At 49.1% G+C, this 25,578-nt stretch overlaps 1 protein-coding gene across 6 annotated transcripts in view; it reads left to right on the plus strand.

The window, feature by feature from the left end:
- TRPC4 (transient receptor potential cation channel subfamily C member 4) overlaps nt 1–25,578 on the plus strand; it is a 350,871-nt gene that overhangs the window by 119,419 nt on the left and 205,874 nt on the right. For 3 of the 6 annotated variants that reach the window (XM_075592051.1, XM_075592050.1, XM_075592052.1), the window contains one exon: nt 23,063–23,581. The exons of 2 other annotated variants lie outside the window; for them this stretch is intronic. In XM_075592051.1, the coding sequence (XP_075448166.1) occupies nt 23,063–23,581 (519 nt within the window). Of the gene's footprint in view, nt 1–23,062; nt 23,582–25,578 lie in introns of those variants that run through there. One more of the 6 variants, XM_075592054.1, reaches the window with a different exon arrangement.

Raw genomic sequence — 25,578 nt, forward strand, 5'->3', positions numbered from 1 at the left:
CATTTGACACCGCGCTGCCATGGCGACGCGTGTGAGAAGCTGCCGGAGCCAAGGTAAGTTAGGTTTACAGAGGTCCTGCAGCTCCCACGGCACTTAATTTAAGTGCCTTCACGAAATGCTCGGGGCCTCTGTAAGCCCCATGCCCCCCCACACTCAGTCTCGTGCCCCCCCTGGGGGTCACGCCCCCCGGTTTGCGCACGGCTGGGTTAGGGGACATGTGGGGTGATCAGTGGGGATAGTTTTGTTAGGGAGGGTCACTCTTATCCCCCTGATCACTGAGTGATGGTTTCACTCCTCCTCCCCCCAGTCAGAATGACAAAGGAGGATTTGAAGTTTAGGATGAGAGGAACATCTGCTGTTTGTTTTTTACTCTTAATTGTTTGTGTATGTAGCGCACTTTCCCCCACCCCTTGGGAGATGTGTGGCTATGGTGTGTGTATGGTGCAATACCTGGTGGCTCACAGGAGGCCTGAGCCTCCGCTGCTTGGAACCTGGGGTGTATCCTGGAATGATGCTCGGTCGTGCCTCCACCAGTAGCGGGATTCTATTGTGTAGAATGACCCCGTTACTGGACACATAAAGAATGCATACTGGGTAAAGCAGAACAGTTTACTATACACACTAATATAGTACAGCCTACCCACCAGGCCTCGCACGGCTGTACCTCCCAGAGTACCTAGGGCACCCAACCAACCAGATGTCCACAAAGTCAAATCTCCCCCCCCACCCAATGTGTGGTACAGCGCTGCCCACTAATATATTAAGGTGAGTTGGTGCACATCAGGAGGTGAGGTACCTTCCGGGTGTGTCCACACCCGGGCGTTCAGTGATGCTGATGTGATCCATGGATCCAGTCACGGTTACCGAAAAGCCTCTGCCTCTATGTTGGGTGGGTCCTGCAGGGATGGTACCACCATATGCAATGTCTCTGTGTTGCAGGTGTCTGGTCCCAGATCACCTGAGGTCAGGATGCAGCCTCGTCCTGGCTGTGGAAATGTGTCCCTATCTATGGGCCTGTTCCTGCAGCAACCACAAGCTGAGGGGAGTCGGGGCCTAGCTGGGGCGTAATGAGGGTCTCTGGCCTAGTGCAGGGGTCACTGACACCCTGCACCCGCACACCCTACCCTGAGATAGCGTCCCAGCTCCGACTGGCGTGGTCTGCAGTGCGGAAATTGAATAAATCTCCCTGCAGTAGATTCTACGCACCTTATTGGTTGCTGTGCATCAGATGGTGCCTTGCCCCATAGCCTTATGGGGCTTGTAGTCCTCGCAGCTATGGGGCTTGTAGTCCTCGCAGCCCTGTTTCCCTATAGGACACCTACTCTGCGCATGCGCGATATACTGTGCAAAAGCGAACATATCCAACATGGCGCCGCCCTGTGGAGGGAGCCGCCGGTAGTCTCAAGCGATGCACTCGCCTGCCCAGCACTGCTGCTTTCTCCCCCTGCCTATCGGATGTGTGCAACTGTAGCCGCTAACACCCGCGTCACTCCCGGTACCGCAGCGGAGGTATGGGGTAGGAAGGGGACCCAGGGGAAACCTAGCTACATGTATGTAACCCTAATTTGCCGGCTCTAAGTCAGATAGACTATTTACGTGGGCCTGATCCAACAATGCTCTGGAGTTTTTACTCTGAAAACTCCCTGCTCTGAGAAACCTATGTTCATTATCACTGTATGAGATCTATCTGTATAGGACACATTTTTTAACTGAAAACAATAAAGGTGACAGGACATCCCTACTACACACAACTAGGAACGTGGACATATTTACATAACTTACAGTGTAGCCTTTTCCACTGCTACTCCCAAGGAACCTCCTTCTAGAACACTGGGGGGCGTTATATATACACTCCAAATTCCCAATGGTGATATCACTGGTCACAAGACCTACTGGGGACTCTCTATGCTTTCTGCAAGTCATCCTGCATCACGTGATGGGGAGGAAAGTAACAGCAAGAGCCCTCTAGGAACCTTAACCCTTACACTACCATAGTAGTCCCCACAAAGGGTCTACATGTACAGTATACATATACACACAATTGTTTCTGAAGGGTCTTGTGAAAATTAGTCCCCAAACACATGTTGCATTTACCTTGTGTTTAAACACTTCTATTTAACAAGATCCCACTGATATTTTATTATTTTTACTCGTACAAATATGAGGTTACCTTTGATTTACATTGGTAGTGCTCTCTCTAATTTGTGATTGCAACATATTTGTAAGATTAAACTCTGCCGGGGAGGAAGGGTCAAAGTTCACATTACTTTGGAACAGTAAAATCTAACAAATTTAAATGTATCTGTCATAGAAAGGCGTATCTTTAGTCAGCCATTGTATGACATGTTAAAATGACATCACAGGACACCTCTGGTTGTCTACTTTAAAAAAATGTAAGTCTTGTCTGGGTGCATCATTGTTTAGTAACAGTAATTACATGAGATAGTAGTGGTGTGTCAAAATCTCTGCAATGCTGCTTTGGGACACACCACCCTTTTTGTCATATAATGGCAAACTGAGCATGTGTTTTTACTAGTGTGAGTGAGAGGGAGGAGAATTTTGCTGAGGAGGAGTATGTTTCTGAATGTGGACTTCTACCTTTGGGTATGCAAGAGCAGCAACCTGCAAAGGAGGCGTCAGAATCGAATGCTGCACATTCTCAGCAAAATGTGCAAAGAGAAGGATACTGTAGATGCTGAAGAGGCTCTAGCTCTTCTCCACTGGAGTAGTGACTCTCGTACACTAGTGTTTGGCCCTCAGCATATATAATCTAGGCTGACAGTTTAGTTACTGCCTCAAAAAATAAAACTGCACTACTCCAGAACACCGTTTTCTGTAGAGGAATTAGACATTTGGTCACAGCCATTTTGCAGTGGCCAAATGACTGCCGGCATTCAGCCGCAGACACAGAAGGACCCTCCTCCACTGCCGATCTCCCGCTTGAAACTCTGCCGCCACTTCTAGGAGAAGTTACGTTTTAGCGGTTAGGGTATGTAACGGGTATTCCCTGTGAATGCAGACGCTACTACCTGCTGTGTAACCTGTGTGGCTCTCAGGAACCTAAGCCTCCGCTTGAGGAGCCTTGGGTACATACATATAATACGATCTCATGGCGCAACGCCTCCACCTGGGAGGGATCCCAACGGAGTGGGAGGAGGCCCTCACAGGAAACAATCACATTAAGCAAACAGATGTGAAACAGAACTGGCTTTACTGCATAGCATGTACGTATTCATAAATCAACAGGTGTCTCTCTCTAGAGGAGACACTGACTACTGCATCTCGCAGGACGCTCCCACCTACACCGGGTGATCCCACCCCATGTCCAATAACCCCCATAATATGTCCCGCACCCTTAAAGGGAGATATGTGTGACTGCGCGGCCACTAGTCCCGTATTAATAATATATGTAGGATCATTGGTGCACTTGTTGATGGTTACCTGCCGAGCACTCCAGTGCCCGGGCCTGCCAAGGAACTTCACAAAGGATCCGAAGGCTGACGAATCCAGGAACTACCATCCGGGGCGATACCACCCGGATGACTACTGCAGCGACAGCGGAGGTCTGAGCTCAAACCTCTGGATGGACGCGCGGCGTCCGCTGTGTCCCTCTTTAACTCTATGTAGTAAGGGGCAGGGTCCCTAACCTGGGGCCTGTCCCTACAACACTTTACTGGTGACTCAGGACTATCTGGGGCCTAGGGGGCTGCTGGCCTAGTGCAGAGAGTCACTGACTCCTGCACCCTACCTCCTTCCCCTAGCTGCTCGTGACGTTGACTGACGTGCTCCTAAACCCCGCGAAATGTATCTATCCCTAAGGAGGGAGATACTACAGCCCTATTGGCTACCTGGCGTCACCTGACTCTGCCCCTGTGCACCCTGCGGGCTGTATCTCTTGGGAGCTATTTTCCCCTATGGCCACCTCGCGTGCACAACCTCTGCGCATGCGCCAACCTCCGCAGTGGCCATTAGCTGCCCAGACCCATTGCGCATGCGCAACTACATAGGTAATGTCGGCGCCGCTCGCGGGAGCCGCCAGGGACCTTCCGAGCACCGGAGTGCTCCCTGCTCGGTCCCCACCCTCCAGGAACACCGGCACGGCTGCCGCTTGGCTCCGGCAGCCCCACCATCAGCGGAGGTAACGGGGGTTGCAGAGCAATGGGGGAACCAGGTTACATCCTCCCCGTGGTAAAATCCCCAACGTCCCCACTTGGGACACATGACTTCAAAACTATATACATCAGTTATATAATGAAATTGGCACAACATCGTTATTTAATAAAAATGCAATAATCAATGCGATCTTAACTTGTCATTTCTAGATAAGATTGCACATTTCAGTGAACATCACAATGACGGACAAAGCATGGGCTCTGTGGATCCAAAGGCTGACCTGTTGGTGCCACCTTAGTAGGCGTTGGCCTACGGGCCCCTTTACCCGTAGCTCCTCCGGGAGATGCCCCTTCTGTGGAATAGTCCCTTTGAGAGGGTCCTTCCATAGGGTCTTCAGGAGTTTCAGAGTGGGTTTCGTTATTTACTGTCTCTTGACCCAACTCTGATAAGTCGGACTCACCGTTGAGCGGTGTGGCCAGTATTTCTGCTTCTTCGTCTCCCACTTGGGGGATGGGGAGAATGTGATTACGATGTGATTACGATGCCAAACCTTTACCCGGTCGTCAGTGTCTTTGATGCGATAGACCGGGAGGCCGGGCATCTGTGACTCTACTTCATATACACAGTCTCTCCACCAGTCCGCCAGTTTATGTTTCTCGGGGACTCCCAGATTACGAAGCAACACATCGTCCCCAGGACGTAGCTCCCAATATTTGACTTTATTGTCATATCGTCTCTTATTGCCAGCATTCATTTTAGCTGTAGGCTTCTCAGCCTGTTGGTAAGCTTGCTGCAAATTGTCCTTTAGCCTTTGCACATACTTTGCATTATGTATCCCATCCGTTGATACTCGAAGACGCACATCTACTGGGAGTCTTGCTTCCCGCCCAAACATGAGGAAGTATGGGGAGAATCCAGTGGACTCATGGCGAGTACAGTTGTATGCGTGTACCAACGCTTCTACATGTCGACTCCATTCCATTTTCTGCGCACCCTTCAGGGTTCCGAGCATGTCCAACAAGGTCCTGTTGAATTGTTCTGGCAAAGCATCTCCTTCGGGGTGGTACGGAGTCGTCCGGGATTTGGCGATGTTCAGCATTTTGAGTAATTCTCGGATCAGAGTGCTCTCAAAATCTCACCCTTGGTCGGAGTGAAGTCGGTTTGGAAGACCGTAATGAACGAAGAACTTCTCCCATAGTATTTTTGCGACTGTAATGGCCTTCTGGTCTTTTGTGGGGAAGGCCTGAGCATACCGGGTGTAATGGTCCGTGATGACCAGCACGTTACAGATTCCTCAGGTATCGGGTTCAATACACAAAAAATCCATACACACCAGGTCCATTGGACCAGAACTCTTGAGATGGGCCATGGGTGCTGCTCTGAAAGGCAAAGTCTTGCATTGGACGCACCGGCGGCAGTGCTGTTCCACCGCTTCCCACATCTTGGGCCAGAAGAACCGGTCTCAGACTAACCCAAAAGTCTTCTCTACACCGAGGTGCCCATGTTCATCATGTAGAGACTTCAACACCATATATCTCAAGTTTTGTTGTAGAACCAGTTGTCGCCTATCAGGGTGGTTGTGATATTGGACTACCCTATAGAGCAAGCAATTGTCTGTCTCGAACATGTCCACCTCACGCATTAGCAACGCGATCAGGTCTCGGGGAGCACTCTTCAGTAGAGCTGGATTCTATCTTTGAACAGCTTGCCGAATGATGCTGATTACTGGATCTCTCATTTGATAGTCCACTAAGTCTTTCCATCTTATGACTTTGTCATGGGTTACGTTCATCCGCTTGGGATCGTAGTAAGCGGTGGGAATAGCCTGCAACTGGCATCCTAACGAATCTGCCACTCGTAGTTCGGAGAAGGCCACTTGATCATTGACGGCCGCTATGCTACACATTGCTCGCATCCCAGGCCCAGGGATCTCTTCCCATTCATCATCATCGGGAGTAGCACTAAATTCTGAGCGTCAACTCCAATGTTCAAAGGCCCCGGCTTGTACTTCAGAGAGAATCTGTAGTTACATAGGGTTGCCAGCCATCTGTGCCCTGCTGCATCCAACTTGGCGGAAGTATTGATGTACATGAAGGGATTGTTATCCGTCCTTACCTCAAACGTAACACCATAGAGGTAATCATGAAGTTTCTCTGTGATCGCCCATTTGAGAGCCAGGAACTCTAGCTTGTGTACAGGTATTTCTGTTCACTGGGTGTCAGACTGCGGCTGATGTAGGCTACAGGCCGAAGACCCTCGGGGTGCTTCTGATGCAGGACAGCGCCCAGTCCATTGAGACTGGCATCCACATGCAGAACGTACGGTTGTTCTGGATCAGCATACGCAAGCACTGGTGCTTCAGTCAGGCTTTTCTTCAAGTTCAGGAAGGCCCGTTCATACTCGGGAGTCCACTTATCGCCAAACGGTTGACGGGCCGACGTGGCCTTTCTTCCGGTATCTTCAGGGTATATCTTCAGCAGATTGTTCAGGGGTTTAGCTCGACTTGAGTACCCTTCCACGAAGCGACGGTAATACCCACAGAAACCGAGGAATGATCGCAGTTCCGTGACATTCTCGGGATGTGGCCAGTTCACTACCGCTTCTACTTTGGCTGGATCGGTAGCAATTCCTTGAGCAGACACGATGTGTCCCACGTAGGTCACCGAGGTGTGACAAAACCGACACTTGTGGAGGGATAACTTCAATCCTTCTTTTCCAAGACGGTCTATCACCTTCAGCAGCCTCTCTTCGTGCTCTTCCAGGGTCTTCCCGAAGACAATGATGTCGTCCAGGTAGACAAGACACTCCCAAGGGTTCATGTCCCCAATTGTTTTCTCCATCAGTCGCTGGAAGATAGCAGGAGCTCCACATATACCTTGGGGATACGCGTAAATTGGTAGAAGCCCAGATGAAGGCTGTCTTTTCCTGGTCCTCTTCACTCATAGGTACCTGGTAGTACCCAGATCACAAGTCGAGCACACTAAACCATTGGCTCCCGTTTAGAGCATTCAGGATTTCTTCAATGCGAGGGAGGTTGTATTGATCGGGTACCGTACGATTATTCAGAGTTCGATAATCGACGCACAATCTAACAGATCCATTCTTCTTCCTTACCACCACTATGGGGGATGCATAAGGACTCTGAGACTCCGTCAATATCCCAGCGGTCTCCATTTCCTTCAGGTCATTCCATACATCGTCCACATCCCTGGGGGCGATGCGACGAGAGCGTTCATGGAATGGAGTGGCATCACTCAACCTAATGGTGTGTTGGGCGCTGCGACTGCGACCCACATCCATCTCGCTGGTGGAAAATACCGTCCTTCTTTCATTCAGTTTGGCTGTCAGTCGATCCTTCCACTCAGTTGGCAGCGTCGAGTCTCTGAAGTTTAAGTCCAGATCGACTAACTGTTCACCTACTGCAGCGGCGTTCACCTGGGGCACTGTTTCTACCGTTCTGACGGGATATATGCTGCCCAGACTTTGTCCTACGTCAATGTCCATCGGAAATGGAGAGATATTTTGAACATACACGTAGGTTCGTAGAGGAATTCGGGTTGTCCACTCTCTCACTTCGGGTATTACCCTATACCCTCTCTGGATCTCTTCCTCGGGGGCACTCTCCAGAGAGAATAGATGATCGGTCTCATCTCGATCCGGATAACAGCACCAGACGGCCAGGCGTTGCACTCCCCCTGGTAAAATGGTCGTCAGTCCGCATTGACGATTGTAGAGGTCCCCGTGACGCTCTAAGACACATACTCTGTTGCACTCCTCTCTCAATACAGGGTAAAGGAGTGGATTGGCCATCGGCAATTCATTGGTCTCTTTCAGGTAGGCTCTGATTACGACTCGCATTATATCCGTATTTGTTCCCAGGATGACCGGGTACTGACACTGTCCATGAGGCTTCGGGCATACCATTCCCTCCACATGCATGGGATGTTTCTTGCCGGTATTCAATTGAAGTATCTCCAGTTGAACCTCACAATCCCATCGATGGGTAATCTTCATTGCTCAACCCCCTCACCTTCATATGTTCCGCCGACCGCAGGGGACAGTGCTTAAGGTGTTGGTCGTAGAATGGTCGGTATATTATGGTCACTTGGGACCCGGTGTCTAGTAAAGCAGAGGCATAGACTCCTTCTAATACCACAAGCACGATGGCAGAGGGGCCAACCTGACAGTAGCCGTCTCCGGCCGGAGTTCCATCGTCTGGGCTTAGGTCAGTAGGAGCTTCGGGAGGCGCAGGGGTGGCCTCGGATGTCTTGGCTTCTGTGGTCTGTATCCGACAGATCATGGACCTAGCCGGGCTTCCTTTACTGGCCGTTCTCTTTTCTTGGGTGACTCCATCAGGGCACTCTCTGGAGAAATGGCCTTTCTGTCCACAGCCATAGCAGACGATATCCTTAGGATCCAGTCATCTTGGGTAAGTAGGGGAGGACCTCCCCGAAGTCCGACCTTTCGTTGAGGGTGACTTGGGTGGCTCCTCTTCCTCTTTGATTGGTTTCTTGATCCGGCGAGCGGATACTCCCGGGATGTCACTCGCAGGGGATCTTTGACCTTGGTGCCTGTATGCAGCTTGGTATAGGGTTCATGCCCTTTGACGACCCCCAAAATGTCCATGAAGGTAGGGGGAGGCCCCTCCATTAGTGAGCACCTGATCATGATCACGATGTGATGCATGGGAATGGCCCCTCGGAGGAACTGCTTGCATCGGTATTCGTCCATCTCTGAGGCTAAGATGAGGCCGCAAGTTCGCAATTTACACAGGACCAGCTGGATTCGTTGAAGGAAGTCTGACAGGTCTTCCGTCTCCTTCTGTCGGAGACCGTAATATTTGAACCACAGCTCACTCTCCTCTTCATCTTTGCCATAGATCTGGACTAACAAGTCTACCATCTGATGAGCAGAGAGATTAGGGTCTTGGTCGCGCTGTGCACTGACCATGGTGGTTGCTGGGGGTCGGAGGCTTTCCAGGATTCTCTGACGTCTGACCGTTTCAGAGCAGGGCCATTCATCGATCACCTTGAGGGTGTGTTCCTTCCAAGAATCGATGCTTTCTTCGCCTGTGGGGACAGGAACCATTCCTGAAAATGCCTTCAACTTCCTGTAATTTTGGGCTTGGGCGGACGTAGTTATAGCTTCCACAAGCTGCGGGAATGTCACTCCTAGCATGGAGCCGCCACTGTCTGAGGAACTTGCGATCCCCGCTCCCTGACTGTTAGGGGTTGGGGTGAAGCTGTACACTAACCGTTTAGGGACCGGTGATGTTGGCGGGCTACCGGCCCAGCTGGTGGCCCCTTGCCTAGCATCAGAAGAGAAAGTCACTCGGGGTAGGGATATGTCTGATCTGATGGGTGTACTGGAGGCCATATAATTATCTTCCCAACCCTCATCTCTGGTAAGGGAAGTTACGTGACTGGAAACGGTTCCAGGGTAGATTAGCGGGCACCCTTGCGGTAAAGTCTCTGGTAGATACACTACTCGTGGGCCTCTATCAGGGGGTATAGCGTGTTCAGTGGCCAGCAATAGGGAGTTCTCTTGCCGGTCAATGTTGTAGTGCTTGCTGATGAGGCGGGCGCCTGCCAGACCAGGTAATGTCTTTACTGTGCTGCAGACAGTAAACATGGATACATCGACAGGTACCCTGTCTACGGCTACTACGTGTCGCAGGAGCTCTCCTAACTTTTCGGCCCTGTCGGCCACTTGTTTGGGCGTGAGCGCAGACATGCTGACTGACAGGATAATACGTGAACTACTGAGTAGGGCACCCCAGGACTGAATCTCAGCAGCGCCTCCAAATGTAACGGGTATTCCCTGTGAATGCAGACGCTACTACCTGCTGTGTAACCTGTGTGGCTCTCGGGAGCCTAAGCCTCCGCTTGGGGAGCCTGTGGTACATACATATAATACGATCTCGTGGTGCAACGCCTCCACCTGGGAGGGATCCCAACAGAGTGGGAGGAGGCCCTCACAGGAAACAATCACATTAAGCAAACAGATGTGAGACAGAACTGGCTTTACTGCATAGCATGTACGTATTCATAAATCAATAGGTGTCCCTCTCTAGAGGAGACACTGACTACTGCATCTCGCAGGACGCTCCCACCTACACCGGGTGATCCCACCCCGTGTCCAATAACCCCCACAATATGTCCCGCACCCTTAAAGGGAGATATGTGTGACTGCGCAGCCACTAGTCCCGTATTAATAATTTATGTAGGATCCTTGGTGCACTTGTTGATGGTTACCTGCCGAGCACTCCAGTGCCCGGGCCTGCCAAGGAGCTTCACAAAGGATCCGAAGGCTGACGAATCCAGGAACTACCGTCGGCGGCGATCCCACCCGGATGGCTGCTGCAGCGACAGCGGAGGTCTGAGCCCAAACCTCTGGATGGACGCGCGGCGTCCGCTGTGTCCCTCTCTAACTCTGTGTAGTAAGGGGCAGGGTCCCTAACCTGGGGCCTGTCCCTACAACACTCAACTACTGGTGGCTCAGGACTATCTGGGGCCTAGGGGGCTACTGGCCTAGTGCAGAGAGTCACTGACTCCTGCACCCTACCTCCTTCCCCTAGCTGCTCCTGATGTCAACTGACGTGCTCCTAAACCCTGCGATATGTATCTATCCCCGAGCAGGGAGATACTACAGCCCTATTGGCTACCTGGCGTCACCTGACTCTGCCCCTGTGCACCCTGGGGGCTTATCTCTTGGGAGCTATTCTCCCCTATGGCCGCCTCGCGCGCACTACCTCTGCGCATGCGCCTACCTCCGCAGTGGCCATTAGCTGCCCCGACCCATTGCACATGCGCAACTACATAGGCAATGTCGGCGCCGCTCGCGGGAGCGGCTGGGGACCTTCCGAGCACCGGAGTGATCCCTGCTCAGCCCCCACCCTCCAGGAACGCCGGCGGGGCTGCCGCTTGGCTCCGGCAGCACCCACCATCAGCGGAGGTAACGGGGGTTGCGGAGCAATGGGGGAACCTGGTTACAGGTATAAGGTTAGTTTTAGTGGTTTTAGTGGGTAAGGTAGGGGATTAATTTTACCGGTTTTTAGCGATTAGGGTTAGGGTAGGGTGTTTTAGGGCATGGGCTTAGGCTAAGGGTTAAGCTTAGGCACTTGATTTAGTGGCATAGCAGCCAGCGGCGACTGGTCCTGGTGGTTGGGTGAGTCACGGTAAAGCACCGGCAGTCATTTGGTCGCAGCAAATCTGCAGCGACCATATGTCCTAGCCTCTTGCTGTACTTTTACAACACTATGTATAAGTACTACTGAGAGAGAAACTCGGAGGGCCTTATACCACATGCCCTATTAAAATCAATAGGGCGTTCTGTATGGCAGGGCCAAATCAGCACTAACACACTTTATAGTAGAAGGCCCTTAGCCTCACATCCATAAAGCTCTGTAAAAACAGTTAATGTGAGGTTAACCTAACTTAATATTGTACCTTGAGATTTGTGGATCTGGGCATAAGGTACATTACGTAATTAAATGTAAAAAAAAAAAATAATGCACTGCTGGAGTCTATATCCTACTCCATGTCACTTGTCAGTGTCAGAAAGCAAAGTCTTGGCTATGGCTATTATTAAGCCAATATAGCCTCGAATGCAAGCACATGGATACAAACACAAGATGTTTATTAAAAAGATACCTTGCACAAATAGTAAAATGTAATATATTACAGTATTTTACCAACATTGCATTAAAAAAGTATGAGAGTGAAGGCTCATACAGTATACTGTAGCAACAATTAATTTTTTGATTAATGAAATAGAACAATTACTACTTATTCATACATATTTTCCTGCATAAAGAGGCTTAATGTTGCATTAGAGAGTTTAACATTTTATATCCAGGAACCAAAAAAAGAAAATACTAAGGTACTCTTTAAAGAGAAATCCACTTTGTTGCACACCACCAGAAATGGAGAAAAAATATAACTTTATTAATAGAGGAGTTACATAAAACATATGTAACCCTTATTCCCCCCTCCCCTAGACTCATCTGACATATCTAGGGTGTGTGAGGGTTGATTACATGTACTGAGTGGTGCGTACCTGTGTGGAACAGGAGGGCCTGAGTCTCCCGCGGTGGTGTGGGGGATCACAGGACCAGACTTCTGGGGTAATAGCCTCCATGGTTTCAGTGGTGGTGCAGCGCCTCCATCCTCTATACCTTCCCAGGGTATGGGGTAGGACCTGTATAGAACAGTGACCCCTGGTCCCAGGGTGGATGCTCCAAAATCACACAGCAGTCGTTGGTAAAAAGGTAATATCTCTCTTTATTGGGTCGAGCAGTGCCCGGCAGGCGTAGTGGCAAGCAGCCACAACAACAACAGCAATGTCCCCAAAACACACGGCCCTCCAATCTGTACAGGCCTTTCCTCCTCTCCTTCCCTCCAAGCGTACACTCCAACAGGATGGTTTGGCTGGGGCCTCAATACCCCGCTGCCCACCTCAGAGGGTATCCTCTGGGTGGGGGATGGATTCTCCCCATCCCCGCATCATCGGGGTGAGGGGCATTGGTCCACCTGAACTCGGCTCACTCTCCAATTGTCATAGGCCAGAGTTCTCTTTCTTGCTGCTCCCAGGACGGAGCTAGGTATACTCCTCTCACTCCCAGGACAGACTTCCAGAGTCCACTCCTCGTAGACTCCAGAATAGAAAAAGCCCCGTCACTTACAGGAATGGGCTGCTAAATAGGCTTAGCCCCACCCATCATGATGTCAGCAGTACCTCCCCTCTGTCTCATGCCTGCAGCAGAGTCAGGGGCATGCATCTATCAATCAGAGCAGGGCTTGAAGGGGGGAAAACCCATGATCACCACTGGTGCCTGCCTCTAATAGGACTTACCACAGCAGGAGGAAGATAGGTATAGCCTGTGCTGTTTACAGGGGGCTACACTCTCCCTCTGGTGAAATCCAATGGTCCCCACTTGGACCTAGCTCTAGCAGCACCATCCTGCGGCGAACAACCTGGGAAACAGCACATATTATAGCAGTGTTAGCATAACATTGGCACATGAGGTAGTTCAAGAAAATAAACACGAGTACTCCCAACATGGAGAACCCTAAAAATAATGTTTTGGATCTGGCTTCCTTATTCTTCTGCTATTATGATCCGTGATGGTCACAGAGAAAGATTGCTCCGACCCATGCTCCGGTCGATACATTACGCTGTGCATGTATATGCACCTCCCTATGCTCCAGATCCTTACCAACTCGCTTATTTTATCCTCGTTATGATAACCTCACTGACCAAACTTGGTCCGAAGATATTCCTGCATAGCCTCCCTGAGCTAGCTATCTCGATTTTCTTCTATTTCCATCATGATGGGCTCAGGCACATAAGGGTACTCGTATCCATGTGGCTGCCTATACCTAGCCACTATGGCTCTGTCGGCATGGCTCAATTTAGTGAGCTTGCGGTGCCCTGCCCTGCTTGGCAGTACTCAAAACTCTGGCTCTTCTGGAGCAATTTCATCAAACAGTATACTGGGGCCTTTGGGTTTAATGAGTTTCTGCTCGATCTCCCGGAATCTATGGTCTATCTCATCCTCCACCTCCTGAGGAGTAAAGGCACCTGTTGCCCACCAATGATCTACACTGGCGACACACTTAATCGCACTACGGCCAGATCCGCAAGCCGGGAGATTTCCCGGCTTGCTAGTGGCCGCCCCTCGGCGTGCCGCGCGTCACCGATGCGCGGTCACGCGTCATCGGGAGCCTGCGCCCCCTGCACGCGCGTCCAGGGCTCCCCGAGGGAGCCCTGGTGTCCCGCGATGTGGGGGACGGCGGCAGGGGGTTCCGGGGGACCCGGCGGACCCGGCAGCGGTAGGGAGAGCGCCCCGATTGGAGGGCGCTCTTCCGCTGCTTCGGCGCGCGCCCGTCACCCTCCGGCGCGCGCCAGGCTACTGCTGCGGCCGAGAACGGGCAAATGCTCGAATAAACTCGGCCGCAGCAGTACGATGTTGCTTTTAATGAGCAGGAATCGTGTACGGTCCATCCCTGTGGGTACCCAGTAAACAGGGGCACCCACCATTTGTCACGGTGCTCGTATTCTGTAGACTGACTAGTGTGCTCTACCTCAGATTCTGCCTGCGAGGCAACACCGGACGTCCCCATCTCCGTAGAGCGCGAGCAATCTCTCCTCCCCTTGGCATTGATGTAAATGGTAGGGTTCATCTTGTGAACCACCTCCGGAACAGGCCCAGACTCTGCTGGAGTATGTGACCCTCGGGCTCTCCCTCTAGCGCTAGGAGAAAACGGCACAGGGTTAGACACAGGTATCACACGATCATAGGGTATTTCCCCATCCCATAAATCACCTAAGTACTCCAAGGACTTGCGGGACTGGGAGTTGAACGATGAGGGGTACCTCATCGTTCAACTTCCAGTCCCGCAAGTCCTTGGAGTACTTAGGTTATTTGCTTAATTTATCCCCGCTAGGTCCCGGTGACAATACTCGTGACGGGGCAGGGACAGTGACCGGGCCGATGGGGCTGGGGCAGGGGCAACATTCATATAATTGTCCAGCAAACGGGTGATACCGCGACCAAGGGATGCTTTCTTGGGCGCTTTCTCCGCCATGTGTCGCGCCTCTCTCGATGGATCTTGGCTCTTCAGGGTGGCCATGGCTACTCTCTGTGAGGAGAACAGCGCTCCCGGGCCTTGTTTCCCGGTGGAACCGGAAGTGACGTCATTAGCTGTGCCCTTAGAATCTCCCTCCGCTCCGTGGTCACGCACTGGAAGTGCGTTGCGGACCGGCATGGGCGTTGACGGAGAATCCAGGTCACGGACGGACAAGTAGGCCGCAAGCCTCTCCTTCTCATCCTCCGTGGTTTCTGCTGTCGCCTGGCGGGAGTAAGGGGGTGGTGGAGTCTCCTTACCGCTCCGCTGCTGCTTGGTGATCTTGGGATCCTCTGGGGTTGTCTCGGTCTCCGTTTCCGCCGAACTGGGAGTCACCACGGCCGTGGGACTCTTACGGGCCTCCGGCTGCACCAGCGCTCGCCGTCGGAAGGTTTCCGGACTCGTCTGCTCCTTCTTGGTACCGCTTGGGTGGTTCGCCGGCAGGCGCATCACCACCGATGGCACGGCAAACTCTTCCTCCGAAGATATCAGGATCGGATCCTCCGCTAGGGAGTCACTGGGTTCTTCTGCAATACAACCAGTGGGTATAGGTACGAAACAGTCTCGCTCCGGTACCTCCACTGCGGTCGCGCTCTTCACTGTCGCCAGCTCGCTCGGTTCGGCAGCGGGCTGGGCCTTGGTTCCTCCCGCTTGGGTGTAACGGGGGACCAGGGCAGTCTTGTCTTTACCTTCCACCACCTCCGTTAACGTTCCCGGAGAGGCACCCCGCGGGGTCTCGATCAAAGGCCATGGCTCATTCGGCCATAGGTAAAACGTGCCACATTGATTGCATCGTGCCTTGGTGCTTGGTACCGCGCCCGGTATCCCGCAGTGAACGCACAAACACCGGAGGTATTTGTGCTCCGCTACCTTCACTACCAATAAGCCTCCTGGCAGTTGATAGATTGTAGTGCTCATCTCCGACATGGTTAGCTCAAGGGTTGAACAGTTCAGTGTTTCAGCTCCTTGCTCCTCGAATGCCAGACAGAAGTGAAGCTCTTAGCTCTCGCTTCCTGTCCCTCCCTTTGCTAAGGACGCTCCTGATTGGCTCTCCTTGTGCCCCCTCCCTCTGGTGGAATCCAGAGGCGGGGCCCTCCTTCTTTCAGTGTGATGTGACTTGGTTTGCTGACCAGTCACAGCACAGGTGGGTGGGCTTTCGGCTTTTGCGCCGCTCTGCTCTTCTTGCAGGGGATCTGGGTTTGGCGCCAAACCCCTGCACATTTCCCGCCACATTTCTCGTACAGTTCTTTTTCACGATTCACGTGCTCACTCCAGGATTGGCGGGAAACGCCATTTTAGATCGGCTGCTATCTGCTGGGCCGTGGATGGCGCGTTGGTCGCCATTTTGGAGGGTTCTTTGCTCCGCGGAGCACATGTAGGGATGGCCACCATCTTTGATGCGCCCACCACATGTAATTGTCTACTCTCCTCAATGTCTAAGGTGTATTTTGCTCCTAGACACTGACTAATCTCCTTGACACCTTCCACTTCTCTCTGCATGTATATCCTGGTACCCACTAATATGAGGTGGCGTACCCCAGGCTAGGCAGGACTCCTTCTGTGTGTGTACTGTGCTCAATGTTCGTTCCGGCCAATGCTCTGTGGTGCGTTCTGTGGATGCTAGCTAGAGTACCGGGCATCTCCCTAGGTATGGACGTCCCTCTATTGGCCACTCATAGTGTAGGCCCTGGACTAGTTAGCAGGCTGACACCCCAGTTGCCTCACACTACCTGCCTCAAGGAACTAGGACAGCAATAGCTATGCACCCCTCTTACGCCACACGCTTAGGGCACCCAGGGCGTACTGTGCGGGAGCGTGATCCACGCTCCCCTGACTACCCCCGGTGTGCAATTGCGCCCTACGTTCCTCAGCACTGGACCGGAAAGTGCACATCACTCTTTCTGCTCTGCCTTGCTGTAAGCCTGTCCTTTTTCTCTCAGCAGCGCCTCCAAATGTAACCCTTATTTCCCCCCCCTCTAGACTCATCTGACATATCTAGGGTGTGTGAGGGCGGATTACATGTACTGAGTGGTGCGTACCTGTGTAGAACAGGAGGGCCTGAGTCTCCCGCGGTGGTGTGGGGGATCACAAGACCAGACTTCTGGGGCAATATCCATGGTTTCAGTGGGGGTGCAGCGCCACCATCCTCTATACCTTCCCAGGGTATGGGGTAGGACCTGTATAGAACAGTGACCCCTGGTCCCAGGGTGGATGCTCCAAAATCACACAGCAGTCATTGGTAAAAAGGTAATGTCTCTCTTTATTGGGTAGAGCAGTGCCCGGCAGGCGTAGTGGCAAGCAGCCACAACAACAACAGCAATGTCCCCAAAACACACGGCCCTCCAATCTGTACAGGCCTTTCCTCCTCTCCTTCCCTCCAAGCATACACTCCGACAGGATGGACTTGGCTGGGGCCTTAATACCCCGCTGCCCACCTCAGAGGGTATCCTCTGGGTGGGGGATGGATTCTCCCCATCCCCCCATCATCGGGGTGAGGGGCATTGGTCCACCTGAACTCGGCTCGCTGTCCAATTGTCATAGGCCAGAGTTCACTCTCTTGCTGCTCCCAGGACGGAGCTAGGTATACTCCTCTCACTCCCAGGACAGACTTCCAGAGTCCACTCCTCATAGACTCCAGAATAGAAAAAGCCCCGTCACTTACAGGAATGGGCTGCTTAATAGGCTTAGCCCCACCCATCATGATGTCAGCAGTATCACCCCTCTGTCTCATGCCTGCAGCAGAGTCAGGGGCATGCATCTATCAATCAGAGCAGGGCTTGAAGGGGGGAAACCCCATGATCACCACTGGTGCCTGCCTCTAACAGGACTTACCACAGCAGGAGGAAGATAGGTATAGCCTGTGCTGTTTACAGGGGGCTACACATATGTCACTGTACAAATTAGAAACAGTGATTAAAAATATATACAGTGTATAAGCGTATCTGCCACCTATACTTCTTACTAGTACTCGTTGAAAAAATAACAGGATAAGAAGCAGAGCAATGAATGGACGGTAGTGTATTAATAATGTCTCAAACCAAATGGGCAGATGTGGCCTCATAAGTGTAAGTAACACAATAAATAGGTAGCATAACACCAAAATAGGTGATCAAATAGGGTCACCAGGGAGGGTGAAGCCTCAGTGGGGAACATAATAATAGCTGGTGAATACTCAATGTTAATTTATACAACCGAAGGTGAATAGACGAGCAGGCCTTGATATTAAATTAGCGGCACTACACAAGACTAATAGTTGGAATGGTGTAGTAAATAATCAACCCAGGTATAAAGCATGTGTGTCCTAGCAAATAATCCCCAGTATGTAAATATAACACAGTGATGGACCAGTAGCTGAATGTGCAGTCAGATATTAGCAATTGCCATAACCAGCAAACTCCCTGCCCTGCTATAAAGGGAAAAGCCAGATGTCCCAGTTTAGCCGGGATAGTCCCGTTTTTTTATGATGTGTCCCAGTGGGCCAACATACCCTGAAATGTCCCGTTTTTTTGCTGAGTGTCCCGGTTTTCACAGAGCAGGGAATGCCGGTGGGGAGAAGAGCAGATGGTTGGCCTAGCAGCAGATGCCGGTGGGGTGGAAAGCAGAGAAGACGATAGGCCTGGTAGATGATTGGGGTGGGGTTAGCAGCAGAGAAGGGTGGGGGTGGGGAGGAGAGCAGATGGTTGACCTGGTACAGGAGGGTGGGGGCAGGGTTAGCAGCAGAGGAGCCTTTCAGTAAGACCCGGAAGCAGAGAGCTATTCTGCTGTCTGCTACCAGGGCCAAAGATGGACTCCCCCCATCTCCCGTGATGAGAGAGAGAGAGAGAGAGAGAGAGAGAGAGAGAGAGAGAGAGAGAGAGAGAGAGAGAGAGAGAGAGAGAGAGAGAATGAAACAAGGTCATGCGGGAGTTTTCCACCTCAGCCACTTGTCATTCAGAAGCCACCCGTTGAGCTAGGTGCCTCCAAGTCTGGGAAGGCGAGTACTAGCTGGAACGGCTTGTATTGATCCCAGGACCTGGGTACTTCCCCTAGCCAACCTGCCCAAATGTTCTTCACACCTCTGGCAGCATCTGTGGCTTTCAAGTCCAGACCTCGAGTAAACACAGTGGCACCACAGTTTGGTAGCCATCTGGCTCACTCAGAATACCGGCTTTTAAAGTCCCAGCTTATTTTACAGTGCATAAGCATAATACATTTTTTTTTTATAACTCTCATTTTTATTAGGTATTACAGAGCATACATAATATCACCACCTATTGGCATACGTTACAGAATACCCAATTTTGTCATCAAAACAGTGACACGTAGACAGGACATGAGACAGACGTAACAAACCACACGTAAACCACATCACTAAGACGGACAGGACAAACTAGACTGGGGTGAGACACATTAGGGTGGGTGGGGGTGGGGGGCACCTGTAACTGCTGCATCGGAGCGGAGGATCTGCTATTAGCTCTATGTGTACGCTAGGGTGTGTTGTGGATATCCCGGTGGTTCTATGTTCTCCGTCGCTATGTCATCATCTCGTCTGGTCTGCTTTGTCCAAGGAGAACGCATTTATCTATATTAATGCAAAATTGTGGCGGCGTCCACCCCCGGGATGTCTGTTTGGGCCAGCCATGGGGCCCATACGTTTAGAAATTTGGAGCCAGAGTCGTTGATCCAACTCGTCAACTGTTCCATCTGGCAGACATGCCAGATTCTGTTCCTGATTTTAGCTATAGTGGGTAATTCCTGTTGTCTCCATACTGCTGCGATCTCACACCTCGTGGCGGTTGCGAAATGTGCAACCAATTTGAGTGTCGCGTTAGACACGTCCTGAGGCCGTCTGCCCACGAGGAACAGCCACGGGTCCAGGGGGATCTCCAAGTTGAGGATTCTTTCTAGCCAATCTCTAATAGATTCCCAAATCGGGACCACTTTCGGGCAAGACCACAGCATATGTTTTAAATCAGCCGTTTCCCCACACTGTTTTGGGCAGAGCGGGGAATAGCTCTTGATAAATTTAGATAATTTCAATGGGGTATGGTACCACCGCATTAGGACTTTATATGCGTTCTCCTTCAACGTGGCACAAATTGAGCTTTTGGCAGCTGCCTGTAATATCTGATCCCATTCCTCGTCCTCTAGTGTCTCCCCTAAATCTGTCTCCCAATGTCGCATGTATTTCAGTCGGGGGGCGTCGGAAGTCTTCGGACAGACTACCTCCCTGTACATCCGAGAAGTTAGTCCTCTTGTGTCCGTCTCTCTGGAACACAGCTGTTCGAAATTGGTTCGTGCTGTGCGAACCGGGAATTTATTATAGAAAGCCCTAACCTGGAGGAATCTAAATAATTCTGTGTTGGGTAGCTTTTTCTCATCCTTAATCATATCGAACGTCTTGATATATTTACGTCCTTCCAGGTCCTTTAATCGTAAGTACCCCGCTTGCGTCCATTTTAAAAATTTGTCACCTAACAGCCCTGGAGCAAAATCCGGATTTCCCACCAGGGGGGTCATCAACGACTGACGTGTGGTCAATTTAGCTTTAAATTTAGATGACTCCCAGACCGCTAGCGAGTTCGCAATTGCGCAGAGTGGCATCCCTAATGATTTCTTACACTGTTTTGGAAGCCAAATCAGATCGTGCAGTTTTACTGGCGCACAGCATTCTGTTTCTAGGGCCACCCATCTTCTATTTGCTGGGTTCGAGTGCCACTGGACAATTTGGCATAGTTGTGCCGCCTTGTGGTATGCCAACAAGCAAGGTACCGCTAACCCTCCTCTTGTTACTGGTTTTGTCAGTATGCTTTTCGCAATTCGTGGGCTTTTTTTATTCCAAATAAATTGAATAATGCGAGCCTGCAGCGTGAGGACCTCAGTCCTAACAAGAGGTATTGGGAGGGCTTGAAACAGATATAGTAGTTTAGGCAGCAGGTTCATTTTGACACTGTTGATCCGCCCAAACCACGATATGCCATAACCCGCCCAAACCCTGAGATCTTCCTTCAGTTTCTTCATTATTCTGGGGAAATTTGCTTTATATAGTGTGTTGTAGTCCTTTGTGATATACACCCCTAAATATTTGATAGCGGAGGGTTGCCATTTAAAATTGAAGTTGAGCTCTATCAATTTTTCGACCGGCTTGGGTAGATTGATGTTAAGCGCTTCCGACTTGGCCTGGTTAATTTTAAACCCCGACACCAAGCTGAAAGTTCCCAAGATCGCAAAGACGTTGGGCAAGGAGGTGAGGGGCTTTGACAGTGTCAAGATTACATCGTCGGCGTATAACGCTACTTTATGATGCTGCTCCCCTATATCTATCCCTGTTATATCTGGGCTTGCTCTGATATGAGCCGCTAACGGTTCTATGCAGAGGGCAAATATTAACGGTGAAAGTGGGCAACCTTGTCTTGTCCCGCTACGGATGTTGAATATCTCCGAGGGGAATCCTTGGTGTCTCACCCTTGCAGTGGGACCATTGTAAAGGGCTAGTATTGCCTCTAGAAGGCGCCCCCCGAACCCAAACGCCCCCAGCGTCTCCCTGAGGAAGGGCCAGTCAATCCTATCAAAGGCCTTTTCGGCGTCCAGACTCAACAACATAGACGGAATATTTTTATTTTTTGCCAAATCAATCAAATCTACAATCCGCCTAGAGCATAATACATTTTAAGCTTACCCTATTAATAAAACATACATTAACACTTTTATCCTGTCTAAGTCTTTTGGCTATAAGGGGTAGAATGGGACTCTATACTTTTATTCCCACTAGCCATATCCTCACACACTGCAAACCTGACTTAGACTTCATAGCCTTCTGGACTGTTACACATTTATGAAACAAAATATGTTTCATCAGTTTTCTTCTAAGTCCTAAAGTAGAATGAAAAAACGCTTAGGTTCATTTTCAGAGCTGTATCTCCTTCTGTTACTGGAACGAGGATTTAGGTTTCATAAAAACTTTCGCAACCTCATATATGGTTGGAGTAACCCGAACCTTTATACTGGTTCGGGGGAACTTGGGCATATACTGGGGAACCCTCAATAACTTAGGGACCCCTGACTTTACCCAGGATACATATATCCCTATGCCCTCATTTACCATTTTGGTCTGTATTGAAGCAGGGAAACCTGGCGGAGAGTCCCGTAACTGTTTTCAAGGGAAGATTTTGACTGGGGTGATGTGTCTATATGTCCCCGGGAATCTGACCTGATTCCCGGATAATTTTTTGGGGTTGCCAGCAACTCTGAACCCCGGCTACCTAGACACCTTGAAACTCATAGCCTCTCAATCTCCACTGGTTAGCACTCCTGGAAAGGTAAAACACACATAAATTCTTTATTGTCATACAATCATATGCATTTCATGTTGGACAGAGAGGTTCAATGGCTGACACTCTAAAACCCCAAATATGGATCAGAGGTAACCAGCCAGACACACAAACACACTCTGACACACACACACTGGCAGACACCCCTCCTCTCCATACCCTTTACCACAGGCCAGCTCCCATTGGTTGCACTGGCAGGAAAGAAAGAGCAAGGGGAGGGTGGAGTCCCAGAGCGCCCCCCTCTCGCTAACATCAAGTGACACAACACAATCATAAGATTGCTAAAAAAGCAATTACGTGTCTATGATCCTGGAGGGGTTTTCAATCCAGCTGCTAAGCATAATGTGTAACATAGTAATATTTGTGACATTTGGATTTCAAAGCAGCAGTTTGTGCAGATTTTTACATTTAATGTTTTTTACTTACGTTTACGAGAAATAAGCATTTTAAATATTAAGTATCCAGGAGGTTAAAATAGAGATCTCCCCACACTCCAGTAGTATAAAGGTTACCATGGAAATCCCAGAAGTTACAGATTAAAAAACTCAGGATTTGAAACACTAAGGGAAAAAAACAGCAAGGTATGTTTAGGAGACAACATACTAACATAATATAGACTAGGCACATATTGGATTCTGGGTTAGTTGCTGCTTTAAGTAAAAACATATTGAAAATAATTGCAATAGAATGCTAAAATTCTAAATTGTTTCAGCTAATTAGACCACCAACGTGTGAATACTTGGCTAAGATGTATCAAGGTAATCATTGATTGAAGCAAATGTTTGTACTGTACCTATGGTAATGTCAGTTGAAACTAGATTGTTTCATCTTTGTAACATGTAGGTACACTACGAACTACAAAATGTAAAAAAAAATTAAAAAAATAAGTCCCTATAATGCCAAAAGTTAACCTAAAGTAACATCTGCAAATTATTTAATCGCAGATAAATTAACAGTAATTATACCGTACATATTATATTAATGTCATGAATGTTTTCTTCTTCTTTGCAGGTTCCACCAATACTTTTAGATAAACAGTTCTCAGAATTCACTCCTGATATTACTCCAATCATTTTGGCTGCTCATACAAACAATTATGAAATTATAAAACATTTAGTGCAGAAAGGTGTTTCTATACCCAGACCACATGAGGTTCGTTGTAACTGTGTTGAATGTGTCTCAGGATCCGATGTGGATAGTCTTCGACATTCTCGGTCAAGACTAAATATCTACAGAGCATTGGGAAGCCCATCTTTAGTGGCCCTGTCGAGTGAAGATCCATTTCTAACAGCATTCCAACTCAGCTGGGAACTGCAAGAGTTAAGCAAAGTGGAAAATGAATTTAAATCTGAATATGAAGAACTGTCAAGGCAATGTAAGCAATTTGCTAAAGACCTTCTGGATCAGACAAGGAGTTCAAGAGAATTAGAGATTATTCTTAACTATAGGGATGATGGTGGACTGTTAGAAGAACAGAATGGCAATGATCTGGCTAGATTAAAATTGGCAATTAAGTACCATCAGAAAGAGGTAAGTGTTGCTGGTCTTAAAATGTTATCTTTACTGCTGTAAAAATATAGAATATCAAGCACTGATTAAGCATGTAAATGTGAAAACTGAACTGGACTTACGTTCAATTTCTTTCAATGTGGAGTAAATATAGGGTTTATACAGACCAGAATGCAAAAATGTAGATATTCTCTAAGCAGATGCAATAACTGAATTTCTGCTACTGTATATTGTGATCTGTAATCATGTATTAGAAAGAAAAGAAATATTGGCAAAAGGCAGACATAATTGAATTTTTTAAAATCCACAATATTAAAAGTTTAATCTTGCTTTAAAATTATTGTTTTATTATATTTTGTTCTTAGCAATGTACCGAGTGTTGTTAAGATATCTTCTGGCACAGGAAGATACATTGCTGCCCATTCATTTGATGGTGTAATGGCAAAGCACAGTTTAGTTAATATGGACCAAAGTGAATTGCACAAGATCACAAGGAGAATTAACACAAGGATTCAAAGCTTCAAAGGCAGTGTTCTTGCACAAAAATACTCCTATCTGATATGAAAATCCTGTGTTTCTTTATTGTGACCTTGGAGGCACGTCAATGGATCCCAAATATTTCCACGCACAGCTACTGCTTATCACCGAAATAAGACACTAAACTGTGTGCTTTTATATTTTTTAATTATTTCAAGTACAATATCGATTTTTTTTTAGTCTTTTTAAATTAATACGCTCACAAACATCACTTCTACAATACATTTAATTTTTTTTAAAGCACTCAAACAGGGCTTGTGATTAATATTTTAAAGACATTTATATCTTCAAATCCTAGGGTTACAATTTGCCACATAGATTTTTTTTTTCTTTTAACATTATCTAAACTAATGGGTTCCTGGGATCTGAACCACAGTATTTACTGCTGTATGTTTTAAAATGTTGTATACTGTAATTTGTTCTTGCTTTATAGTTAAAAAGCACTAAGAGAATCATCTAAAAGTAATTTTGTGATGTTACATCAGACCGCTGGTACCCAAAATTGAGGAAGGTGACCGTTAAGACTTCACCAGCTGGGATAGCACTACGTCCTACTGACTGCAAGGGAATCCTGCCCTGCTATGGCAAAAGATCACCAGACTCACAAAAAATCCTAGCTTCAATCCACTAGGGGCCAGATCCACAGTCCTCTGTTAACTGAGAGCTCATAACTTACTGTTCTCAAAACCAGTGACGAACGTTATGTTCCCTGAGGTTACTATGAATCCACAAAGCTAATTGTATGCCAAAACAACAGGCATTAGTAATCTCATGCGCATAGCCTTAATGGCTGTCATTGTAGACTTTTACACAGCGATTGCAAATACCAGGTAGAATGAGATGGTTAAATAAACAAAGGTTTATTCTGACTGGAGCCAACAGGGAGCAATACAATACAAAACATGGCAAAAAAAGAGGGGCATCCTAGCTCACTGGGTTTAGGGTGCTGCTGAAGCTAGCTTACCCTGGACGCCACGATGATCTGTCAATCCATCAATCCCAGTAACAAGGGATGCCTGCCTCTGATTCACAGTTCACTTTCCAGTTGGCCCCTAGACACTGATACTAGCCATGAACAACTGTGGAACCCTGATTGGCATTGGCTTGTATAGGACTCCTGGGGGGCTTTGGGAGCATGGAAAATTGGAACTGATCAATGGGAATCAAGCCAATGGGCAAGGCCTCAGTTCCGAATTACAAATCTATACCTCCTGCAGGGGTAGGCACCTTGCTGTCAGGGAGAGAACAATGCTCCGCATTTAGATCATGTACGTTCCCAACAGGAGGGACCACCGTTCCCCACTCATCATTGTCTAGAGAAACTGTACTTTGGTCAAGGATAGGAGGAGGATACTTTCTACCTTGTGTTTGTACTCATAAATTCCAGGTAGTTTGACTCGGATCTACGGGATTCATTTGGAGGCTAAGGTTTGTCCCCAGCCCCCTCCCCACTGAACTGCCCATCCTTTTTATATATATAT

The sequence above is a fragment of the Ascaphus truei genome, chromosome 3 (assembly GCF_040206685.1).
Source record: "Ascaphus truei isolate aAscTru1 chromosome 3, aAscTru1.hap1, whole genome shotgun sequence".
Lineage (NCBI taxonomy): Eukaryota > Metazoa > Chordata > Amphibia > Anura > Ascaphidae > Ascaphus > Ascaphus truei.